The 25385-nt window shown below is 42.7% G+C and overlaps 1 protein-coding gene across 2 annotated transcripts in view; it reads right to left on the bottom strand.

Annotated features, from left to right (window-relative positions):
• The window catches only part of fam83b (family with sequence similarity 83 member B), a 119645-nt gene that overhangs the window by 52829 nt on the left and 41431 nt on the right, over positions 1–25385 (bottom strand). The window contains exons 1-2 of one of the 2 annotated variants that reach the window (XM_063039261.1): positions 4583–4658; positions 1552–1662 (exon numbers count right to left, since the gene is read on the bottom strand). In XM_063039261.1, coding sequence (XP_062895331.1) covers positions 1552–1580 — 29 coding nt within the window. In that variant the 5' untranslated portion in view covers positions 1581–1662; positions 4583–4658. Of the gene's footprint in view, positions 1–1551; positions 1663–4582; positions 4662–25385 lie in introns of those variants that run through there. The other variant, XM_063039253.1, reaches the window with a different exon arrangement.

Genomic DNA, 25385 nt, shown 5'->3' with positions numbered 1-25385 from the left:
GAGAACTTGGTGATAGATGCCGCCTTTTTGAGACACCACCTCTTGAAGATGTCCTCGATGATTGGTCACTTATGCCCATGATGGAGTTGTCTGAGTCTATGGTTCTCTGCAGCCTCTTGTGATCCTGTGCATTGGAGCCTGCATACCAGATGGCAATGCAACCAGTCAGAATACATCTGTGCAAAATTTGCAAGAGTCTTGGAAGACATACCACGTCACCTCAAACTCCTAATGAAGTAGGGCCACTGCCGTGCCTTCTTTGTGATTAGTGTAGCAACTGAAGATAGTTTGGCCTAGATAACTGACCTGAGGATATCCTACCACTGTGAATATTGACCTCAGACAACCACAAACATTTTCCTTTGTATGAGGTGTGGTCCAACCACCGCAGTGATTTCTCCCTGGTGCTCATTGACTTTAATGCTGCTGGTTCACTTATTTGGACTACTACTTGTTTTATTATGATAGTACCAGTGAAATTATACTGTCTTATATCAAGATGCACCTCCCACTGTATGTCAACCTGTCAATCTTCAGGCCGTGCCATCCAGAGACTTGTGCTAATGTTATTTTGTGACTGTATGTGCTGGATCATAGCTATCTGTACTGTGTCTGACTATATATGCTGTAATTTATACTTTGGGACCAGAGGAATGTTGCTTTGTTTAGTTGTATACTCTACATATATGGTTGAATTACAATAAACTTAAACTTAAGAGTCTATAATCCAACAACCAGTGAAATGCAATCTCAATGCAAGGACGGTTACTCTCACATCACCATCGTAAATCAGCCCTTTGATTCCTGCTTAGACCAGGGATGGAGTTGAGTGTTCCTGGACAAACCCCGCCTCCATTTAGGAACCTGCCAATGTAGTTCCTAGGGTGTGATAACAATATCTTTTGCCTTTCCGTGAGACCATAAGATATAGAAGCAGAATTAGGCCATTTTGGTCCATTGAGTCTGTTCTGCCATTCCATCATGGCTGATTTAAAGCGCCATGGCAGCATAGCAGTTAGCATGACACAATTACAGCTTGGGGCTTCAGAGTTCAATTCTGGTTTCCTCTGTAAGAAAGCTTATACGTTCCTTCCGTGTGTGTGTGTGTGTGTGTGTGTGTGTGTGTGTGTGTGTGTGTGTGTGTTTTCCCCAGGTGCCCTGATTTCCTTCCACAGTCCAAAGATGTACTGATTAGTAGATTAAATGCACATTATAAATTGATCCATGATTAGGCTAGGGTTAAATCAGTGGGTTGCTGGGTGGTGCAGCTTGAAGGGACTGTTCTGTGCTGTATCTCTAAATAAATAATAAGTTTTCCTTCTCAACTCCATTCTCTAAAAATGTCCATTGTAGTATCAAGTGATTAAAGTGCATCAATCTGCCTCTGTTGTTACAGGTTGGATCAGTTTGAGAAGGGCAACCTGTGATCGGTGTGACAGGACTAATAGCATTAGCGTAATTCAAGCACTTTGAGGAGTGGGGGGCAGCGCAGTGGCAGAGCTAGTAGATCCAATCTCTCAGACCACCCAGTGACCCAGGTTCGAACCTGACCTCAGGAGCTGTCCATGTGGTGTTTGCATGTTCTCCTCTAACTGCTCAGGTTTCCTTCAGATGCTCCGATTTCCCTTCACATCCTAAAGCTGTGCAAGCTGGTTTCTAAATCTGCGGTGAGATAATGGGAACACAGGAAGAATCAAACATCAGGATTAAGAAAGGATTGGTGTCAGTGAATGATTGATGGTCAGTATGGATCAATGGGCCAAAGGGTCTGTTTCTATGTTTCATCATTGTATGTTTCTACACTCAGTGACCACTTTCTTAGGTACACCTGTTCACCTGCTCGTTAATGCAAATATCTAATTAGCCAATCACGTGGAAGCAACTCAATGCATAAAAGCATGAAGACACCGTCAAGAGGTTCAGTTTTTGTTCAGACCAAACATTAGAATGGGGAAGAAATGTGATCTAAATCACTTTGATTATGGAATAATTGTTGGTGCCAGACAGGGTGATTTGAGTATCTCAGAACCTGTTGATCTCCTGGGATTTTCATGCCCAAAGGTCTCTGGAGTTTACAGAGGATGGTAGTACAAACAAAAAAAAAATACAGTGAGCAACGGTTCTGTGGGTGAAAACACCTTGTTAATGAGAGAGATCAGAGGAGAATGGGCAGACTGGCTCAAGCTGATAGGAAAGTAGCAGTAACTCAAATTACAACAGTGGCATACAGTATTGCATCCCTGAATGCACAACACTTTGAACCTTGAAGTGGATGGGTTACAGCAACAGAGGACCACAAACATACACTCAGTGGCCACCTTATTTTGTCTGTGGTCTTCTGCTGCAGTCGACCATGCATTTTAAGGTACCTAATGATGTGGCCACAGAGTGTACGCTAATGATCTTCTGCTGCTGTAGACCACTGATTGTATGTCCCTCTGCACAGAAGGGTGAACAAGAGTATAACAAGGTGCAGTAAAGAAATAAAAGAGGAAGAAGGAAAAATTAAAGAGCCAAAACAGAAAAGGGGAGAAAAAAAGATTAAAATCTGAAACTTGTAAAGTTACTTAGAACTATTTGCTGCTTGAAATAATGAGACTTGATAGTTTAAGCTGCTCACTTCCTGGACTGGGGAGATTAAATTACCTGTATTTACAATTAAAAGTTGCTGTAAGTAGTTGGACTTAACTTGCCAAGCTAGCAATAATGGATAATGAATATATAAACTCTGCAAGTTCCAAAGAACAACAAGGAACTGGAGCCAACACAGGAGTTGAAATTTACAGAGGAACATTTAACAGGGACATTTTATAACATAATTTTTTTAAACCCTAAAAATGTCAGAAATCTGATTTCATAGATATTAACCCATATCAACGAGGAAAGGAGAAACAATTTTCATTTCAGGAGAAGAAATCAGAGTGTATATAGACAAGCAGAATTATTACAGATTCCAGCTAAAGTCAGGTGGATTGAAGAAGCTGTGTGTAATAGCCTACCAGCAAAGTAAATTAGTATTTACTTACTTGTGCTAGGGGAAGCATCTGGTATTAAATACCAAGGATTCTCCTAGTTGTCTAAAGAACCTTCTGAGAGATGCTGAATATTTTTGTTTCCTTTTGGTTTCCGTGAATCATATCACATTTCATGTTTTATATTTCCTTTTGACCAGAGTTTAGTAGAGCTGCAACATTACCTCATGGCTCTTAAACTCAGTCCCCTGACTAATGAAGGCCATACGCCTTCTTAACAGCCCTACTAATTTGCACAGCAACTTTGAAAGAGCTATGGGCTTGGTCCCCATGATCCCTTGGTTCCTCCACAATGCTAAGAAATCTGCTGTTAACCCTGTACTCTGCCTTCAAATTTGACCTTCCAAATCTCTGCACACTTTTCTGGGTTGAACTTCGTCTACCACTTCTCAGCCTAAATCTGCATCTTCAAAATGTCCTGCTGTAACTTATGACAGCCTTCTATACTATCTACAACTTCAGTGACCTTTGTGTCATGTGCAAAATTATTAAACCACCCTTCCACTGCCTCATTCAGGTCATTTAGGCCCCTAATCAAAGTCTTAAATTTTATAGAACTCTTTAATATGTCTGTATTAATTAATTATAGGTTGCATGCTTTGGAGGCTCATTTCTTTGTTTTGGTGACTAGGATACTGTATGTGGAATGTATAGCTTAAGTAAAATTAAATCTTATACACTCTCAAGCATTTTGCCTCTTCAAAAGTATTTTCGTTATACTCTAAGATTTAATATAGTCATAAAACCATAAGATATAGGAACATAATTTGGCCATTCGACACATTGTGTATGCTCTGCCTTTTGATCATGGCTGATTTAAAGTCATAAAGTCATAGAGCACTAAAGGACAGAAACAGGCCCTTCAGCCCTCATAGTCCGTACTGAACTATTATTCGGCCTAGTCACATCGACCTGCACCTGAGCCATATCCCTCCATACCCCCCCATTCATATACTTATTCAACTTCTCTTAAATGTTGAAATTGAACCCTATATTCACCACTTCCATTGACAAATCATTCCCTGATTATTTCATTTATTTTCCCTTTCTGTCTTCTTCACATAACCTTTAACACCCTTACCAATCCAGAACGTTTCAACCTCTTCTTTAAATATAACCCATGACTTGGCTTGCACAGCCATCTGTGACAATGAATTTCACACATTCACTACCCACTGACTAAAGAAATCCCTCCTCATCTCTGTACTAAACGGATATCTTTGTATTACGAGGCTGTGCCCTCTGGTCCTAGACTTTCCCACTATCGGAAACATCCTCTTCACATCCACTCTGTCAAGGTCTTTCAATACTTAGTAGAATTCTGTGACATTCCCCCTTCATTCTTCTAAACTCCGGTGAGTACAGATCCAGAGCCATCAAATGCTCCTCATATGTTAACCCTTTCCTTCCTAGGATCACTCTCATGAACCTTGTCTGGACCCTCTTCAATGCTTCAGTACTGTCCAGTGAGGACACACCTCCTTACATTCAAGTGTCATCCTACATTCCCAGAACGAGGGTGTACAAGTTCAAGCTGATGGCATCCTTACTTGTTTGGCAATAACGTGGTACCAGAATTCACATCGTAAGTCATGTCTGATTAAAAGGACATCTGGCAGATCAGCAGATCTGTAGAAAGAAAAACAGGGGTAGTGTTTCAGATTGTTAACTTTCCATGGGAATGGAGACAGGATGGGATAAATTTGACTTGAATGAAGTTACAAGAAGCAATTCAAATCTTCTCAGAAAGAATAATAATATTACTCCATAAACCCGCTCAGCCTTCCCCTCCATCAACTTCCCATTCCAATTGAAGTCATACTGATCTCTGCTACAATTTCTCAACATGTACCCGGTTCACTCCAGTAGGTATTGGCTTCAGTTTTTTACAAGGTTATAGAGGTTTGGCATGTCACTGAACACTGTAATAAACCTCTGCAGATGTACTGCTGAAAGTATCCTGACTGGATGCATCATGAATGCATCATCTTGCTTGCAAATATTGTGTATAATTTATTTTTAGTTCATTTTTTGTGTGTTTGTTATACTGCATATCTAATTCTACAGGCTTGTCATGTTGTTGGAGGTAAGTTTTTCATTGCACTCGTGCATGAATGCATTTGTGTATATGACAATAAGCTCAACTTTGATTTTTAATATACTGCCTCCAGTTTCATAACCTCCACTTTGAAAATTTTGTGCTGTTGTTCAAATCTGACATGGTCACTGATTTTCGTCTTTGTGTAATCTTTCCAGCACTCTAAACTTCCAATATATCTGCATTCCCCTGTCCTGGACTCTTTCATATTACCCAAGTTCCCAGCCATTTAGTCTCACATTTCTCTGCTTAACCTTGGTAATTAGTGGCAGCCAGATCTTCTTCAGTAACAGGATGTGAAATTTAATTCTGGCAATATTTTTGAAACTTTGAGACAACAAAGTTCTGAAAATGTGTTTTCAAAAGTTTTCACAACCACAAAACTGGCTTTCCTCCAAAACAAACGCAGTACAGTCTGACATAAAAAGTCCGGTGAATACCTTCACAACAAAGTTACACTCTTAAATATCTATCCATATCAAAATGTTTCCCAGTTGCCTAGTTTATTAGGAACAGGCTTCTTACTCGTGTTACATTTCCGTGGATCCAAGTTCCTGTGAATTTTTGGCAAAATAAAATCTTTCCAGGTGCCCTAGCATGTGTGGAGAAAATCCTGGCACTGGCTTTTAATGGAATCAGTCAAATGTCAATATTAGGTTAAAAAATACCTGCAGATTCATTACACCATTTGAAAAATATGCAACTGTGATCCGGTCTCAAGTGAACTACTCAACAAAAAGTACCTGCAAACAATTTGACATTCTAAAATTCATTATATTTCTCCATTTTATTTATCTTCTGTCTGCTGTGGCTCCCTCAGTGGATGCTGTAGCCAACAAAGTCTCTGTGTCCCTGAGCTATTAGTGGAATCTCAGAACTATTGTTGGGATTGTTTGCAAAAGTCATGACATTCCTGAACATAGACTTCACACTGATTCAGGTTCAGATTCAGGTTTAGAGTATGATTATGATTTACTTATTTATCACACATACATTGAAACATACAGCAAAATGGGTCATTTGCGTTAACAACCAACACAGCCAAGGATGTGCTGAGGGCTGCCCACAAGTGTCGCCATACATTCCGGCACCATGCTCTACAGGACAAAACAGAACACAACAACAGCAAAACAAGTTCCTTTTCTCCCTCCCACCCACTTACCCACACAAATGGACAGTCCTCCAACTCCAAGACAGGGTCTCCAGACTCCAGACTTCAGCCAACAGGCTTCAACTTCTAGACATCTGATCGACCTTTGACATTATGGAATGGTTGCCTATGTGAGGTTTCTTTTAATGTGGAGTAGCCATAGTACACCAATAAACACAAGGGGCTCATCAGCTCCTCGATTCCCTCAGGAGGTTAAAGGCATTCAGCATGTCCCCTTTGACCTTTGCTAATTGTTCTGGATGCTCCATAGCAACCTATCCAGATGCATTGCAGCTCAATATGGTGACTGCCCTCCACGTGGACTGCAAGAAACAGCAGAGAGTCGTGGACACGAGGTTCTGCAGATGCTGGAAATCCAGAGTAGCACACACAAAATGCTGGAGGAACTCAGCAGGTCAGGCAGCATCTATGGAAATGAATAAGGAGTCCAAGATCCTTCCGGTGGACTAGAATGAAAGGGGGAAAGAAGCCAGAATAAGAAGGTGGGGGGAGGGGAAGGAGAGTTGTGGACACAGCCTCCCCTCCATGGAATCTGTCTCTACTTCTCAGTGCCTTAGTAAAACAGCCAGTATAATCAAAGACCCCCACCCACCCTGGATATTCTTTCTTCTTACCACTTCCATCAGAGAGAAGATACAAAACCTGAAAGCACTAGGCCCAAGGACAGCTTCTATCCCTCTGTTATAAGACTACTAAGTGGTTCCCTAGTACAATACAATGGACTCTTGACTTTACAATCTACATCGTTGTGACCACGCAACTTATTGTTACCCAGCCATATTCCTGCTCCCTAGGTCTGGCCTCAGTTTTGACCATCAGCCATTCCCCCTTTGGTTAATTGGGGAAAGAATATCTGAAGACCTGGTATAAAACACATCTGCATATCAAACCTTCAGTTGGCATTCTGATGCTCTGAAGAGATGACATCATTTCCATCTCTACAAATTCTTTCAAATTCTTTGGAAGTAAAAGTAAACCAACAAGGTTTTGCTCCTAGGCAAGTAAACTGAAATCCATCATCTGCAGTTCGTCATTTCTTCCACCTGTCTCCTTCCATCTTTCAGTCTTCTCTCATCCACCTGCCTATCACCTGGATCCACATTACCTCCCAGCTCTTGCCCATCCTTTTATAGTGGTCCTCTCCCCTCTTTCAGTCCAAATGAGTTTCAAGTAACAGGTTTATTGCCACAGCGTACATACCCTGGGCGGCACAGTAACGTAGGGGGCGGTCCAGTCACATAGCAGTTAGTGAAATGTTTTACAGCACCAGTTTTAATGGGTTTCAATTTGATGCCACTGTCTGTACGTTCTTCCCTTGACTGCGTGGGTTTCCTCCATGTGCTCTGATTACCTCCCACATTCCGGGTTAGGGTTGGTAACTTGTGGGCATGCCGACGGAAGCATGACAACACTTGCTTGATTTCCTCATTTGCAGATCCCAGTCAGCTTGGATTGGCAACAACATCTTCTCCTCATTCTCCATCAGCAGAGGTGCACTGCAAGGTTGTGTGCTTAGCCCCCTGCTCCACACGCTTCACACTTATGACTGTGTGAATAGACACAGCTGTAATACCATATTTACATTTGCAAATGACAACACTGTCATTTGCCGAATCAAAAGTGGTGATAAACCAGCATATGGAGGAGGGGTGGGAAGATTGAAAATATGGCTGAGTTTTGCCACAACATCCTCTTACTCAATGTCAGCAAGACTAAAGAGCTGATTATTGATTTCAAGAGAAGGAAACCAGAGGACAATGAGCCAATCTTCATCAGGGTATCAGAGTTGGAGATGGTCAGGAACTTTAAATTCCTCAGTGTTATAATTTCAGAGGACCTGCCCTTGGTCCAGCACATAAATATTTTATACGTTATTGTCACCAAACAATTGATACTAGAGCATACAATCATCACAGCGATATTTGATTCTGTGCTTCGTGCTCCCTGGAGTACAAATCGATAGTAAATATTAAAAATTTAAATTATAAATCATAAATAGAAAATAGAAAAGGGAAAGTAAGGTAGTGCAAAAAACTGAGAGGCAGGAATGCAATTACAAAGAAAGTAGGGCAGCTCCTCTACTTCCTTAGGAGTTTGCAAAGATTTGGCATGACATCTTATACTTCAACAAACTTCTATAGCTATGCAGTGGAGGATATATTGACTGGCGGCATAGCAGCCTGACATGGAAACACCAATGCCCTTGAACAGAAAATCCTACAAAAATGAGTGAATACAGCCCAGTCCATCACAGGTAAAGCCCTCCCCACCACTGAGCACAACTACTTGGAGCCTTGACGCAGGAAAGCAGCATCCATCATCAGGGAACCCCCCCCGCCCGCCACCACCCAGGTCATGCTTTCTGCTCACTGCTGCCATCAGGAGCCTCAGGACTCACACCACCAGCTTCAGGATCAATTAGGCTCTTGAACCAAAGGGGATAACTTCACTCAACTTCACTTACCCCATCACTGAAATGTTCCCCTTAAGCAATGGATTCCAATCAAGGACTCTTCATCTCATGTTCTCGATTTTTATCACTTATTTATTTATTATTATTATTTATTTATTTTTCTATTTGGACAGTTTGTTAAATTTTGCACACTGGTTGAATGCCCAAGTTGTTGCGGTCTTTCATTGACTCTATTATGGTTATTATTCTGTTATATACTTATTGAGTATGCCCAGAAGAAAATGAATCTCAGGGTTGTAAATGGTGACATATATGTACTTTGATAATGAATTTCCTTTGAACTTTGAACTTGCGACAAATAAAATTAATCTTTATCTCTCTAGTTTAAAGCAGAGAAACAAGCCCCTTGGCCCATCTAGTCTGTACCAGGCTGGTCTTCTCCCAAGTTCCATCTACCTGTACCCAAACCATAGCCCTCCGTCTCCCTCTCATCTGCATATCTATACTAACTTCTCTGAAATGTTACAATTGAAACTGCATCCATGACTTCTACTGGCAGCTTGTTCCACACTCTCACCAACCTCAGGTTCCCCTTAGACATTTTTACCTTTCACCCTTAACCCATGACCTCTAGTTCTAGTCTCACCCAACTTCACTAGAAAATCCTGAGTGGTGTTGCGGACAGAGAATAACTACTCAATACTGCACCGGGTGCAATAATTGCAACAAATAGTTTCACATGCAATGTGCTGCCTCACCTCGTCCTCGGTCAGCCCAGTCATCTCCTCTCAGAATGAACTGATTGGAGGGGCTGCTGTCAGACATACAAACAGCATGACATGCCCAGCACAGTCAACTGCGTCTCAGTGGGACACATGAGACTGCAAATTCTGGAATCCAAGGCAAAGAACAAATTGGGTGAACTCTGTGGGTCAGGCAGCATCTGTGGGGGGTAAGTGGATAGTCAGCATTTTAGGTTGAGACCCTTCATCTTCAATTTGCACTAATGTTGTTATATTTAGTTTGTTTTGTAAGTTAAAGATTAGCTTTATTTGTCCCATACTGTGAAATGTATCATTTACGTCAAATCAGCTAGAATTTTGCTTAAATGTGGGAGGAAAGTGGAGCACCTGGGAGAAACCATGTGAAAACATACAAACTCCTTGCAGACAATGGCAGGAAACAAACCCCTTCAATGGTCACTGGTGCTGGAACGCATCTGCGCTACCATGCCACCCATAGAGGTATGGAGAGCTATGATCTGGTGCAGGTAGATGGGACTAGGCAGGAGACCAGGCTGGCACGGGCCAGATGGGCAAAAGGAGCTGGTTCTGTGCTGTGGTCCTCAGGTCTATGACAACTGACAGCTGACAGCTGAAAGAAGGGAAGGAGCATTCAGGATGCATTGGGAACACACAGAGGCCCAGTGAAAGTGAGACAGGGAGGGCACCAGTTCCCAGACTCCCCACTTCCTTCCTCCGCCAGGTACGTTCTGCCCCAGTGTTGGGGGCAGTCTGCTACCCCCCATTCTGGCCACCTTGACCACTGCAGAACTCAAAACACCAGACTGGAAGCAAATCATGCTCAATCCCCATCAGCTGCCACAGGGTTAGTCTGTTCCTTGGTCCTTCCACTCATTTCGATAAACAAATAGTTTTTTCTTTATTGTCACATGAACTGAGATATAACGAAAAACTTTGCCAGCCACACCGATAATCTTAAGACATCTATTACATTGGGGTAGTTCAAGGGAAAACAATAACAGAATGCAGAATAAAGGAACAGTTACAATCAAGGAACATTCTTGAACAATGCACACAAAATGCAGGCCAGGCAGCATTAATGGAGAGGAATAAACAGTTGACATTTCCAGCTGAGACCCTTCATTGGGACTGGAGAGGAAGGCGGCAGAAGCCAGAATGAGAAGATGATGGGAGGGGTGGGGACAGAAGTGAAGGAGTATAAGTTGGGGCAGATGATAGGTAAGACCAGGTGAGGTGGGTAGGTGGGTGACTGGGAGGGGTATAAAGTAAGAAACTGGGAGATGATAGGTGGAGGAGGTAAAGGGCTGAAGAAGGACTTTGATAGGAGAGGAGAGTGGACCAAGGGACGAAGTGAAGGAGGTGGAAACCCAGAGGGAGGCATCTGGCATGTGAGGAGAAGAGAAGTGAAGAGAAATCTCCACATTTAGTTGGTTGATGTATCTGCAGCTTCATGTTAATAAAATGAAACCTCATTTAAGTTTTAAACCCAATTTTTTTCAACCCAGCACTTATCAACTGTGTGCCTGGCACCTTCAGGTGAGATAACATTCCAGGACGGCGCTTGATTCAGATCTGATAGTGCAGTGTCCTCAAATATCCCTGCACTTCCTGCTTCAGGTTTTGTGTTTAGTTGCTGCTTTAGCTGGCACACCACGTGTATTACTCTGTTAATTGAATCTGGAAGAGACCATACTTGCCAGTACTATTGCTACTGTCTTATAGAGCACTACAGCACAGGAGCAGGCCCTTTGGCCCATCTAGACTACCTCTTATCAGGGACACTGTCATAGTAAACACTGCAGGTCTGGGCCAGAGTGAGATCAAACACCTGAGCTTCCTGGTTCGAATTCTATTACATGCTAAGCTAACTTACTCCAGTTCAGGCAATGCCACATTGTTGTTTTTAGAATATGTTTATTATCAGATTTGTTCAATATGTGCTGTGTCATATGTCGTGGGTGATCATGATCTTTCCGTGACCATGATTGTTCTTCGCAAATTTTTTTCAACAGAACTGGTTTGCCATTGCCCTCTCCTAGGCTGTGTCTTTACAAGACAAGCGACCCCAGCAATTATCTGCTGGGCGTCAGTGGTCGCATCACCAGGACCTGCGCTAATGCACCACCACCTGCTCCCATGGCTTCACGTGACCCTGATCGGTGGGAAGGGACTAAGTAGGTGCTACACCTTGCCCAAGGGTGACCTGCAGTCTAGTGGAGGGAAGGAGTGCTTTCCACCTCCTTTGGTAGAGACAGATCTCCAACCCATCACCCTATTAATAGCTTAAACCTGCTTATTAATATATATATTTTTAAATTCCATTTCATTATTGTATTTTTATTGTTATATTTATTATTACAACACAATACAAGCCCTTCAGCCACAATGTTATGCCGACCTTTTAACCTATTCCATGATCAATCTAACCCTTGCTTCTTGATGCCAATTTGTACTAAATGCCCTCCCTTGAATGTATCATCTACACCCGCCATCGGCTTCATTTACACGTGACATCTAAAAGCCTTTTAAACTCCACTAAACTGCCTGCTTCCACTACTACCCCTGGTGACCTATTGCAGGCACCTGCCCCATGCATAAACATAGAACAGTACAGGCCCTTCAACCCAGATTATTATGCTGACCTTTAAACCTAATCTCAGATGACACTTTGTCAGCCTGTGCTGTCGAGAGAGTCCATTCAATCTCTTCCAGAGCACAGAATGAACGTTAACATGTGCAAGAATCCTCAAGATTACAGAAAAGTCTTTTTTAAAATCTCAAAAAAATATATATATTTTAGCATCTATTTGATTTGAAAGCCAGGTACATAACAGTAAAAACTGAATTTTTACTGCTGGAGTTTTTCAAACAATAATTATGGCTCAGTGTGCTATTAAAATCTTTGTTACTCCAAATGCAACAGTTAAGGTTAACGCCCACCATGTCAATATCATTACCAAGGCAGATGCTTCACTTAGAATAAATGTTGCATAGTGATTAATGCCATGGCTTTTCACCCACTGTAAAGGAATGTCACACCCTTGGAGGAGTGCACTGTAACTTTCCAAGTCAGATAGAAGGAGATTGGCACTGATTACTTGGAGGAGCAGCACCTCAAATTCCATCCGAGTAGTTTCCAACCTGATGGCATGAACAACAATTTATCAAACTTACAGTAATTTCTCCCTCCTCCTCTTTTTCCATTCCCCATTCTGGTTACCCTCTGACCCCTTCTCTTCTTCTCACCTGCCTATCACCTCCCGTTGGTGTCCCTCCTCCTTCCCTTTCTCCCATGGTGGACTTTCCTAGCATATTCCTTCTTCTACAGCCCTTAATTTCTCCTCCTTTCATCTTACAACTTCTCACTCCCACCCCCCCCCCACTCCCCTACCTTTCCCTCACACTCAGCAACTCACACTCAGCAATTCAGGAACAGCTTCTTCTCCTCTGCCATCAGATCTCTGAACAATCCATGATCCCTTAAATCTACTATGTTATTCTTTTTATGTACTGTTTATATATTTTTATAATATAGTGATTTTAATGTCTTTGCAGTGTGCTGTTGCTGCAGAACAACAAATATCATGTCACATGCAGTAAGTCAGTGACAATAAGCCTGATTCTGAAACTGTAGATCTGGTATAACATGTTCCAAGCAGGATTATTGTGGTATTATGAGGCAAGTTAAAATTAACACTAGATGGTCCAGTCGGACAAGAAACTCAAGCCTGATTCAGCTCAATGGTAGCAATATTGAAGAAGGAGGGATCACTTCGTTTGTGTGGATTCTCACTGCTTCAATAAAGTTATAAAAAAGATTTTTTACTCTGTGTTACCAATAGGGATTCAGCTTTGTGCCAACATGGTGCTAAAGATTTTATGTTTAATAACTAGTAAGTTCATGTGGGGAAATAGATTTGATCACGTGTGTTGAGATGAATTTCTGCAGATACAGGAAATCCAGAGCAACACACGCAAAATGTTGGAGGAACTCCGCAGGTTAGGCAGCATCTATAGATTGGAATAAACTGTCAACATTTCAAGCTAGGACCCTTCATCAGAACTGGAAAGGAAGGGGGCAGAAGCCAGAGAAAGAAGGTGGGGGAGAGGAAGAAGCACATGGGCAGGTGATCGCACGGTTGAAGAATTGGAAAGAAGCAGAGATCACAGAGGGGAAGGTCGTAGTCTTTTCCCCTGTGTTTGGGAGTCTGAAACTAGAGGTCACAGATGCAAGAGAAGAGGGGAGTAAAAAGAGACCTGAGAGGTAGCTTCGTTTCAGAGATCAGCTGGACACAATCTTTAATGATGTTGGCTGAACAATTAATTGTTGATTAAGAATAGAAATGCTCACACACATTAAAATCAAACAGGGCTTCAGTTACTTATTCACACTTAAGACATGAACACCACTGACAAGGACATCTTTAGTCTTTTTTCCCCCAGGGTTGGAGTGCCCAAAACTAAAGGGCCGTAAACTCTAGAGATTGTACTGCATAAAATCCCAGGAGACCAGCAGTTCTTGAAATACTGAAAACCCTCCATCTGGCGCCAACAACCTTTCCACAGTCAAAGACATTTAGATCACATTTCTTCACCATTTTGATGTTTGGTCTGAACAACAACTGAACCTCTTGACCATGTAGAGCAGGGGTCCCCAAACTCTTTTGCACCGACGACCAGTTTAATATTGACAATATTCTTGCAGACTGCCTGACCAGGGGGTGCGGGGGGGGGGTGTTCAAGTAGGGTTAAACTCACCTCAACATGTCTTTTACAGTTAGGGTTGCCAACTTTCTCACTCCCAAATAAGGGACAAAAGTAGCAGTCAAATCCCGGGACACTTTACCCCATGAAAGACTACCATGACCATGAAGCCTTGCGTGGGCACCTGTGTGCGCATGCGTGACGTGCACATATGATGTGGGCATGCGCCTACGTGCTGATTTTTTCCCCCCACAAATCGGTTTTGCCTTCATTTTCCCAACTATACTGTACATGCATTATTTCTACTTTATATAGGCTGTGTATTTATCATATAATTCTTGCTTTTACTATATGTTAGTGTTATTTATTTTCGGTTTTATGTGATATTTGGTATGATTTGTTAGGTTATTTTTTGGGTCTGGGAATGCTCAAAAATTTTTCTCATATAAATTAATGGTAATTGCTTCTTCCCTTTATGCCATTTTGGCACGAAAGGTTTCATAGGAACGCTCTACCTTAGCGGGGGAAATACAGGACAAATTAATTTAGCCCAATATACAGGATATCCTGGCAAATATGAGACAGCTGGCAACCCTATGTTCAAGTTCAACAGTGTGTGACAGGGAATGAGGAAAGGTGCAGCTGACTCATATCGGTTCCTCGCGGCCCGGTAACACATGCTTTGCGGCCCGGTGGTTGGGGACCACTGATGTAGAGTCATAGAACACTGTAGCATAGAAACAGGCATCTTCGGACAAACTAGTCATGCTGAACCATTAATCTGGTTAGTCCCATCAACCTGCACCTAGACCACAGCCCTGCATACCCCTCCATACCCCTCCCATCCCCCTCCCATCCATGTACCTATCCAAATTGTTATTAGATTTTGAAATTGAACATGCATCCACCACTTCCGCCGGCAGTTTATTACATAGTTTCCCCACCCTGAGTGAAGTTCCTCCTCATGTTCCCCTTAAGCATTTCACCTTTCACCCTTAACCCATGACCTCTGGTGGCAGTCTCACCCAACTTCAGTGGAAGAATCCTGTTTGCACTTACCCTATCTATACCTCTCATAATTCTGTATACCTCTAACAATTTGCCCCTCAATCTTCTATAACTGCTAACTTTTTCAACCTTTCCCTATAATTCAGGTCTTCAAGTCCTGGTAATGTGCTTGTAAATTTTCTCTGCACTTTTTCAATCTTATTTACACCTTTCCTGGAGGTATGTGTCCAAATTTGCATACAATACTCCAGACTAGGCCTCAAAATCTTATACAATTTCAACTTCACATCCCAGCTCCATACACAATACATTGATTCATGAAGACCAATGTGACAAAAGCCACTTTCACATTTTCAAATAGACCTGTATTCCCAGATCCCTCTGTTTTACTACACTCCTCAGTGCCCTAACGCATACCATGTAAGATGTACCCTGTTTGATCTTCCCAAAGTGCAACACCTCACATTTGTCTGCGTTAAATCCCACCTGCCATTTTAACCCATTTTTCCAGCTGGTCCAGATTCTGCTGCAAGCTTTGATAGTCTTCCTTGCAGTTCATCATGCCCCCAACCTAGATAGATAGATAGATAGATAGATAGATAGATATACTTTATTATTCTGCAAGTTTTCTGGCCCATTTAACCATATTATTATCAAGATCACTGACATACAGTAGATGACAAATTATCATCCAAATCACTGATGTACAGTTGATGACAAACAACAACAGACCCAGCACCGATCCCTGTGGCATAGGCCTTCAGTGAGAAAAGCAACCGCCTACAACCACTCTCTGGCTTCTCCAGCGAAGCTAATCTCTAATCCAATTTACTACTTCATCTTGAATGCCAAGTGACCAACCCCCCATGCGGGACCTTGTCAAAGGCCTTGCTAAAGTCCACGTAGACAACATCCACTGCCTTGCCTTTATCAACTTTCCTGGTAACTTCCTCAAAAAAACTCTTAAGATTGGACAGGCACGACCTACCATGCACAAAGCCATGTTGTCTATCCCTAATCATCCCCTAACTACCTAACTACTTGTATAATCAGTCCCTTAGGATAACTTCCAATAACTTTCCCACTAATGATGTCAGGCTCACCGGCCTATAGTTCCCTGGCTTATTCTTAGAGTCTTTCTTAAACAGAACAACATTAGCTCAACTCCAATCCTCCAGCACCACTCCAATGGCTAAGGATCTTTTAAAATATCTCTTCTAGGGCCACTGCAATTTCTGCATTAGCTTCCCATAAGGTTCAAGGGAACACCTTGTCAGGCCCAGGGGATTTATCCAACTTAATTTACCCCAAGACAGCAAACACCTCGTCCTCTGTAGTCTATTTATGGTCCATGATCTTGCTGCTGCTTTGATTTTGTATCTGTCTCCCGAGTAAATACAGATGCAAAAATTCCATTTAAGCTCTCCCCCATCTCTTTCAGCTCCATGCATAGATTATCACTGATCTTCCAAAGGACCAATTTTGTCAACTGCTATCATTTTGCTCTATATATACACATGTAGAAGTCCTTCACTTTGTTAGAACAATCTCACGTCTTCTTTTACCCTCCTGATTTCCTACTTAAGTATTCTCTTGTAGTTCTTATACCTCTCAAGTACTGCATTTTATCCTACCTGTGTATACTTGCTATGCACCTCCTGTTTCCTAACCAGGGCCTCAATATCTCTCAAAAACCAAGGAACATACAAACTCTGGTCTATAATATAATCCCATTAATGTGGTCATGCCTTTCTTATTCCTCTCTTCTTACCCATAAAGCTTTCTCGTCTGTCCTATCTGATCACTGCTGACATTTTCCCTGACTGGTAAAGTCACTCCTCCCCCTTTAATCCCTCCTGTTCGATCATGTCTAAAACAATGGAACTTCAGAACACCAAGCTGCCAGTTCTGTCCCTCCTGCAACCAAGTCTCACTAATGACTACAATGTCATAATTCCACATCCTCTAAGCTCATATGCCTTTCCTATAATACTTACTTTGAAATACAAATTTGAGAACATCAGACGCAACATGCTCAACCTTTTGATTCCTGACTTTGTATGTAGGCTTAACAACGTCTTTCTCCACAACCATTCCACTATCTATTCTGGCACTCTAGTTCCCCTCCCCCTGGAACTCTAGTTAAATCCCTTCCCCCTGTAGCACTAGCAAACCTTCCCACTAGAATATTGGTCCCTCTCCAGTTCAGGTGCAACTATCTCTTCTGTACAGGTCCCACCCTCCCTGGAAGAGAATCCAATGATCCAAAAATCTGAAGCTTTCCCTTCTGCACCATCTCCTTAGCCAGGTGTTAAACTGTATGATATTTCTATTTCCGGCCTCACTAGCACACGGCTAGTGCTATGTATAGCAATCCTAAGACCACAGCCCTGGAGATCATATTCTTCAACTTAGCACCAAACTCCCTGTGGGAGGCAGTATACCATCTGGGAAGCTCATTCTCATCCACTGAACCTCCTTTCTGTTCCCCTGAACAACAAATCCCCTATCACTAAAGCTCACTGCTTCTACCCCCTCCCTTCTGAGCCACAAATCCAGACTCAGTGCCAGATACCTGACCACTGTGGCTTTGCTCTACAAGGTCATTTCCCACCCACCCCACCCCCACAGTATCAAAAGTGAGTATTCCTTCTGTTGAGTAGAACAGCCACAGGGGTACTCTGTATTGATTGCCTCCTGACAGTCCCAGTTACCCATGTCCTGCACCTTGTGTGTAACTACCCCCCTGTGTGTCCTGTCTATCAACCCCTCAACCTCCCAAATGATTCGGAGTTCATCCAGTTCCAGCTCCAACTCCTTAATATGGTCTTTTAGCAGCTGCAGCTGGATTCACTTCTTGAAGGTGTAGAGGTCAGAGATAGTGGATGTCTCCCTACCTTCCCACATTCTGTGAGAGGAGCATTCCCCGATCCTGCCTGGTATCCCCAATTCTCTATATGTACATTAAGAAAGAAATAAATAAAAGAAAAAGTCTACCTACACCCTATACCTCTCCTTGCTGAAGCCTTGATGAGCCAAGCCAATCTAACACTGGGCCACTCACATAATGGACACTCCCACAATGGCCAATCCACTTAAACCTAACTTCTTTATATCGGACCTTGTCAAGTGCCTAATTATGTGCAATCCGATATTAACTCAGGAACAGTGATGCACAAAATGTCCTCGTTGTCCACGGGAATGGTACCAGAGGATTGGAGGGAGGCGAATGTTGTCCCCTTGTTCAAAAAAGGTAGTAGAGATAGTCCGGGTAATTATAGACCAGTAAGCCTTACGTCTGTGGTGGGAAAGCTGTTGGAAAAGATTCTTAGAGATAGGATCTCTGGGCATTTAGAGAATCATGGTCTGATCAGGGACAGTCAGCATAGATTTGTGAAGGGCAGATCGTGTCTAACAAGCCTGATAGAGTTCTCTGAGGAGGTGACCAGGCATATAGATGAGGGTAGTGCAGTGGATGTGATCTATATGGATTTTAGTAAGGCATTTGACAAGGTTCCACATGGTAGGCTTATTCAGAAAGTTAGAAGGCATGAGATCCAGGGAAGTTTGGCCAGGTGGATTCAGAATTGGCTTGCCTGCAGAAGGCAGAGGGTGGTGGTGGAGGGAGTACATTCAGATTAGTGGATTGTGACTAGTGGTGTCCCACAAGGATCTGTTCTGGGACCTCTACTTTTCGTGATTTTTATTAACGACCTGGATGTTGGGGTAGAAGGGTGGGTTGGCAAGTTTGCAGATGACACAAATGTTGGTGGTGTTGTAGATAGTGTAGAGGATTGTCAAAGATTGCAGAGAGACATTAATAGGATGCTGAAGTGGGCTGAGAAGTGGCAGATGGAGTTCAACCCGGAGAGGTGTGAGGTGGTACACTTTGGAAGGACAAACTCCAAGGCAGAGTACAAAGTAAATGGCAGGATACTTGGTAGTGTGGAGGAGCAGAGGGATCTCGGGGTACATGTCCACAGATCCCTGAAAGTTGCCTCACAGGTGGATAGGGTAGTTAAGAAAGCTTATGGGGTGTTAGCTTTTATAAGTCGAGGGATAGAGTTTAAGAGTTGCGATGTAATGATGCAGCTCTATAAAACTCTGGTTAGGCCACACTTTGAGTACTGTGTCCAGTTCTGGTCACCTCACTATAGGAAGGATGTGGAAGCATTGGAAAGGGTACAGAGGAGATTTACCAGGATGCTGCCTGGTTTAGAAAGTATGCATTATGATCAGAGATTAAGGGAGCTAGGGCTTTACTCTTTGTAGAGAAGGAGGATGAGAGGAGACATGATAGAGGTGTACAAGATAATAAGAGGAATAGATAGAGTGGATAGCCAGCGCCTCTTCCCCAGGGCACCACTGCTCAATTCAAGAGGACATGGCTTTAAGGAAAGGGGTGGGAAGTTCAAGGGGGATATTAGAGGAAGGTTTTTTACTCAGAGAGTGGTTGGAGCGTGGAATGCACTGCCTGAGTCAGTGGTGGAGGCAGATACACTAGTGAAATTTAAGAGACTACTAGACAGGTATATGGAGGAATTTAAGGTGGGGGCTTATAGGGTTTGAGGGTTGGCATAACATTGTGGGCCAAAGGGCCTGTACTGTACTGTGCTGTGCTGTGCTGTACTATTCTATGTTCTAAAATGTACCAAATGCTCCAGCTCATTTCTTTTAAACTCCCTTTCCCTCTACCCAATCCAATGTCCTGTCAGGAATTGTGGGGCACAAAATGTCCATGCTTTTGTGCATTGAGTTGCTGCCACGTGATTGGCTATTTAGATATTTGTATTAACAAGCAGGTGTACAGGTGTGGCTAATAAAATGATCAGAACAACATAAATGCAATTCATTTAACTATGACACCCGATATGAGTTCCCAACTAACATTATCGTAGCTCCCTGATATGCAAGTGTAATCCAAGTTAAGAAATATTTGCACCTTTCACCAATTTTAAATAATTCCACTAGTGATGAGATTACTTGCTTAAGACTGGAAAAATTCTTCAAATGGTTCAGCTTCAAACACATAAAATATGAACAGTGCTTTAGTTATTCACATTTAGGACATGAGCGTCACTGACAAGACCAGTATTAGATGTGACCTGTGGGGACAGCTATAGTGTTTTCCCCTACGTTTTGGAGTCCAAAAGCAGAGGGCGCAGATACAAGAAAATGGGAGAGATCTGTGAGAGACATAAACACAAGAGCACAACACAAGAAATACAGATGCTGGAAGTCCAGAACACCAAAAGCAAAATGTTGGAGGAATTCAGTAGGCCAGGCAGTATCTACGGAGAGGAATTAAAGGATGGAGGGTCTCTTTTATTTCTGTCTATGGATGGTCCCTGACAGGCTAGGTTCCTCTCACTTTTTGTGTTTGAGAGACAAACACAATGTTCTGTGTTCCTTGCACCGAGTACTGTGAGTACTGGAATGAGCTGCCGGGGAAGTGTTTGAGACAAGTACATTTACAACTTTTAAGAGGCATTTGGGTAAGTACATGGACTGAATGTATAAAAATTCTCAAGAAAATTAGCCTTTTGTAGCATAGTAAATTACAAACATGACAAGTTTAAATTAATATAAACTCGAACTCACACAACCCAAACAACAAAATAATCATAACAACTCTAGTGGAAGTAAAATAGAAATATAGCCTCAGTTAGAATGACAGTTTTCGGAATTGTTCAAGAACTTGATGGCAGTGGGGTAGAAGCCGTTGTTGAACTTTGACGTGTGGGTCTTAAGGCTCCTGATGGAAGCATTGAGAAGAGGGTGTGGCCCGGATGGTGGGGGTCCTTAATGACAGAAGTCACCTTACTGAGACGTCACCTGTTGTACTTGTCCTTGATGATGAGAGCTGTACCTATTTAATTACAACTACATTTACAGTGTTTAAAAGATATTTAGACAGGCACATAGAAATACTTGAAGGGATATGGCCAAATGTAGACAAATGGGACTAGCTCTTGAAGGCATCTTGATCAGCATGGATGAGTGAGGCTAAAGACCGTGTTTCTGCACTGTACAAAGAGGTTTAAAGTATTAGCTTTATTCGTCACATGTACATCAAAACATCAAGATATACAGTGAAGTGTGCCACTTGCATCAGTGGCCTACACAGCCTGAAGATGTGTTGGTGTGCAAGTGCCAGTGTCGCCATGCCTCTGGCACCAACACAGCATGCCCACAACTTAATAACCTTAACCCACACGTCTTTGGAATGTGGGAAGAAGCCAGAGAACCGGAGGGATGGGGAGGGGAGGGGAGGGGAACCACTCATACGGTCATGGGAATTACGTACAAATTCCTTACAGACAGCAGTGGGAATTGAACCTCAATAATGATTACTGGCGCTGTAAAGTCTTACATTAATGACTATATGAAAATAGCACACAATTTCTGAGTTACGATAGGGCACATATATATTTCTACAATGGTTTGCCAAAAATTAACTTTCGATCTACAGGGAAGAGTTCTAATGCCTCACAAAATTTTACACCTAATCATGTGCAATGCAGTTAGAGTTTGCCCAACAGGAAAGCGATAACAATACCTGCACTAAATCAGGTGTCATCATTAGTCACAATGTCGCCTCTGCAGTTATTGAGCAATAATTTCAGACTTCTCATTGTTGCTTATGCATTGGTGTTGGTCTCATCAAAAAGGAGAACCCTGTCAATTCATTTTTGAAAGGAATAAAGGTACACTTTGGGTAAAGCCATGTACATTTGTAAATCAGAGAGGCTCAGCATGAACTGTAGATGTTCAAAGTGGGCAGGAAGCAACACAGAAAGTGAATGCTGTTGTTTTGTGTTTGTAACATTTTTTTAACTACAGTGAATCACTGAGTGACATTGTGAGTCTGAGTCAATGATTTTATGGCTTAGTGTTGCTAAACAAAGCAAAGGTACATAGGACCATAGGACATAGGAGCAGAATTAGGCCTTTTGGCCCATCAAGTCTGCTCCGCCATTCCACTGCCCTCACCCGTATCTCCTCCATTTCCCGGACATCTGCGCTCACTCCAGCCTCCTGCTACCTTAACAGGGATGGAGTTCTCTTGTCCTCACTAACCACCCCATGGGCATCCAACACATCATTCTCCTCAACTTCCACCATCTTCAACAGGATCCTACCACCAAAGACATCTTTATCTCACTCCCGTCTCTCTGCTTTCCACAGGGATCACACGCTCCGTGATTCCCTTATCCCTCATCCATCCATCCCTCTCCACTAATCTCCCCAAACACCAAACTGTCCTACCAGGTGAGACAACAGTTCATTTGTTGGGATCATCTACTATATCTGGTACTCACGTTGCAGCCTTCTCTAAATTGGCGAGGCCCAACATATATTGGAGGACTGCTTTGTCGAACATCTCCACTCCATCAGCCAAAAGCAGAATTTCCCAGTGGCCAACCATTTTAGATCCTTACCCTATTCCTGTTCCAACATGTCAGTCCATGGTCTCCTTTTCTGCCTCAATGAGGTCATCAGGATGGAGGAGAAACACCTTATATTCCATCTAGGTAGCCTCTAACCTGATGATACAAACATTGATTTCTTCTTGGAATTTTTTCCCTTCCCCTTCCCTCTTCTTCTCTTCCCTCTCTGGCCTTTTACCTCTTCTCCTCACCTGCCTATTACCTCCCACTGCTACCCTCCTCCTTCCCTTTCTCCCATAGTCCTCCATCCTCTTCTATCAGATTCCTTCCTTTCCAGCCCTTTCCTTTTCCACCCATCACCTCCCAACTTCTTACTTCATTTTTCTTCCCCCACCCACCTGGTTACACCTATCAGCTTCTAGCTTGTCCTCCCTTTCCTCCCCCAATATTTTTTATTCTGGCATCACCCCTGTTCCTTTCCAGTCCTGATGAAGGAATGCAGCCCAAAACAACTATTTGTTGATTGATTGATTGATAGATATACAGCACAGAATAGGCCCTTCCAGCCCTTTGAGCCGTGCAGTCCAGCATTCCCCCAGATTAACCTTCACTCAATCACAGGACAATTTACAATGACCATTTAGCCTACCCACATCTTTGGAATGTGGGAGGAAACCAGAGCACCTGGAGGAAACCCACACGGTCACAGGGAGCACGTACAAACTCCTTACGGGCAGCGCCAGGAATTGAACCCTGGTTGCCTGTACTGTCAAGAGTTGTGCTAACCATGCCTTAGCTGTTTATTCCCCTCCACAGTTGCTTCCTGCCCAGCCAGAGTTCTTCCTCCATTTTGTGTATGTTGCTTCAGAGCGCTGTGCAGAATCGATTGACAAAGTGCAGTGCAGGTGAGCAAATGTAGACTGGACTAGATTCTCGATCCTGTGAGACTACCTAAGAAAGATTTGGAGTACACAAGAAAGGTGGCAGATGCTGTAAACCTGGAGCGAAATGCACAAAATGGTGGAGAACTCAGCAGGTCAGGAAGCATCAGTGGATGTTTAGGGTTGTGACCCTTCATCTAGATTGGAAAGGAAGAGAGAAAGGGCTGAATTAAACTGTGAGGGACAAGCTGGTGGGTGATGGGTGAGAGGGATAGGGTGGAAGTGGGATGCTGGGGCTTGAGAGGTAGAACAGACATTGCTGGAACCTGATATGAGAGGAGAGTGGACCAGGGAATAAAGGGAAAGAAAGGAAGATGCAAAGGAACAAAGGGAAGCAGGTGGGGACTAGAGGAAGTAAGCATCTTGGTGTCTCTCTACATACTTCTGAATTTTCTATGTAGTTTTGTACATACAGTGCCTATAGAAAGTATTGAACCCACACTCCCCCCCCCCCACAGAAGTTTTCATGCTTTACTGTTTTACAACATTGAATCACAGTGAATTTAATTTGGCTTTTTTGACACTGATCAACAGAAAAAGATTCTTCCAAGTCAAAGTGATCTAAAGTAATCACAAATATAAAACATGAAATAATTGATTGCATAAGTATTTACCTCCTTCAATATGACACACCAAATCATCAGTGGTGAAGCCAATTGGTTTTAGAAGTCACATAATTATTTAAATGGAGATCTGCTTCTGGAGATCTGTGTGCAGTCAAGGTGTTTCAATTGAGTGTAGTAAGAATACACCTTATCTAGAAGGTCCAACTGCTGGGGAGTCAGTATCCTGGCAAAAGCTACACCATGAAAACAAGAGAACACTCCAAACAACTCTGTGAAAAGGTTATTGAAAAGCACAAGTCAGGAGATGGATACAAGAACATTTCCAAGTCACTGAATATCCCTTGGAGCACAGTTATGGCAGTCATTAAGAAATAGAAAGAATATGGCACGGCTGTAAATCCGCCTAGAGCAAGCCATTCTCAAAAACTGAGTTACCATGCAAGAAGGGGACTAGTGAGGGAGGCCACGAAGACACCTATGGAAACTCTGGAGGAATTACAAGCTTCAGTGGCTGAGATGGGAGAGACTGCACATACAACAATTGTTGCCCGGGTGCTTCACCAGTCACAGCTTTATGGGAGAGTGGCAAAGAGAAAGCCACTGTTGAAAAAAACTCACATGAAATATTGGCTAGCGTTTACTAGAAGGCACATGGGAGACTCTGAAGTCAGCTGCAAGAAGGTTCTATGGCCTGATGAAACCAAAATAGAGCTTTTTGGCTATCAGACTAAACGTAATGTTTGGTATAAGCCAAACACCTCACATAATCAAAAACACACCATCCCCACCGTGAAGCATGGTGGTGGCTGCATCATGCTGTGGGGATGCTTCACTGCAGCAGGACCTGCAAGGTTTGTGAAGGTAGAGGGTAAAATTAATGCAGCAAAATACAGGGAAATCCTGGAGGAAAACAGGATTCTGCAAGAGAACTGTGACTTGGGAGAAGACCTGTTCTCCAGCAAGCCAATGACCCCGAGCGTAAAGCTAAAGTTTTAAAACAACAAAGTTAATGTCCAGGAGTGGCCAAGTGAGAGTCCAATCCTCAATCCAATCGAGAATTTGCAGCTGGACTTGAAAAGAGCTGTTCACTCACAATCTCCATGCAATCTGACAGAGCTTGAGCAGTTTTGTAAAGAAGAATGGGGAAAAATTGCAGTGTCCTGATGTGCAAAGCTGATAGAGACCTATCCACACAGACTCAAGGCTGTAATTGCTGCCAAAGGTGCATCCGATAAATACTAACGTGAAGGGGGTGAATGCTTATGCAAATTAATTATTTTGTGTTTTATATTTGTAA

Source organism: Mobula hypostoma, chromosome 2 (genome assembly GCF_963921235.1).
Source record: "Mobula hypostoma chromosome 2, sMobHyp1.1, whole genome shotgun sequence".
NCBI classification, from domain to species: Eukaryota; Metazoa; Chordata; class Chondrichthyes; order Myliobatiformes; family Myliobatidae; genus Mobula; species Mobula hypostoma.
The sequence above is the reverse complement of the archived record's forward strand: the minus strand, read 5'-3'. Positions and strand labels throughout refer to the sequence as shown.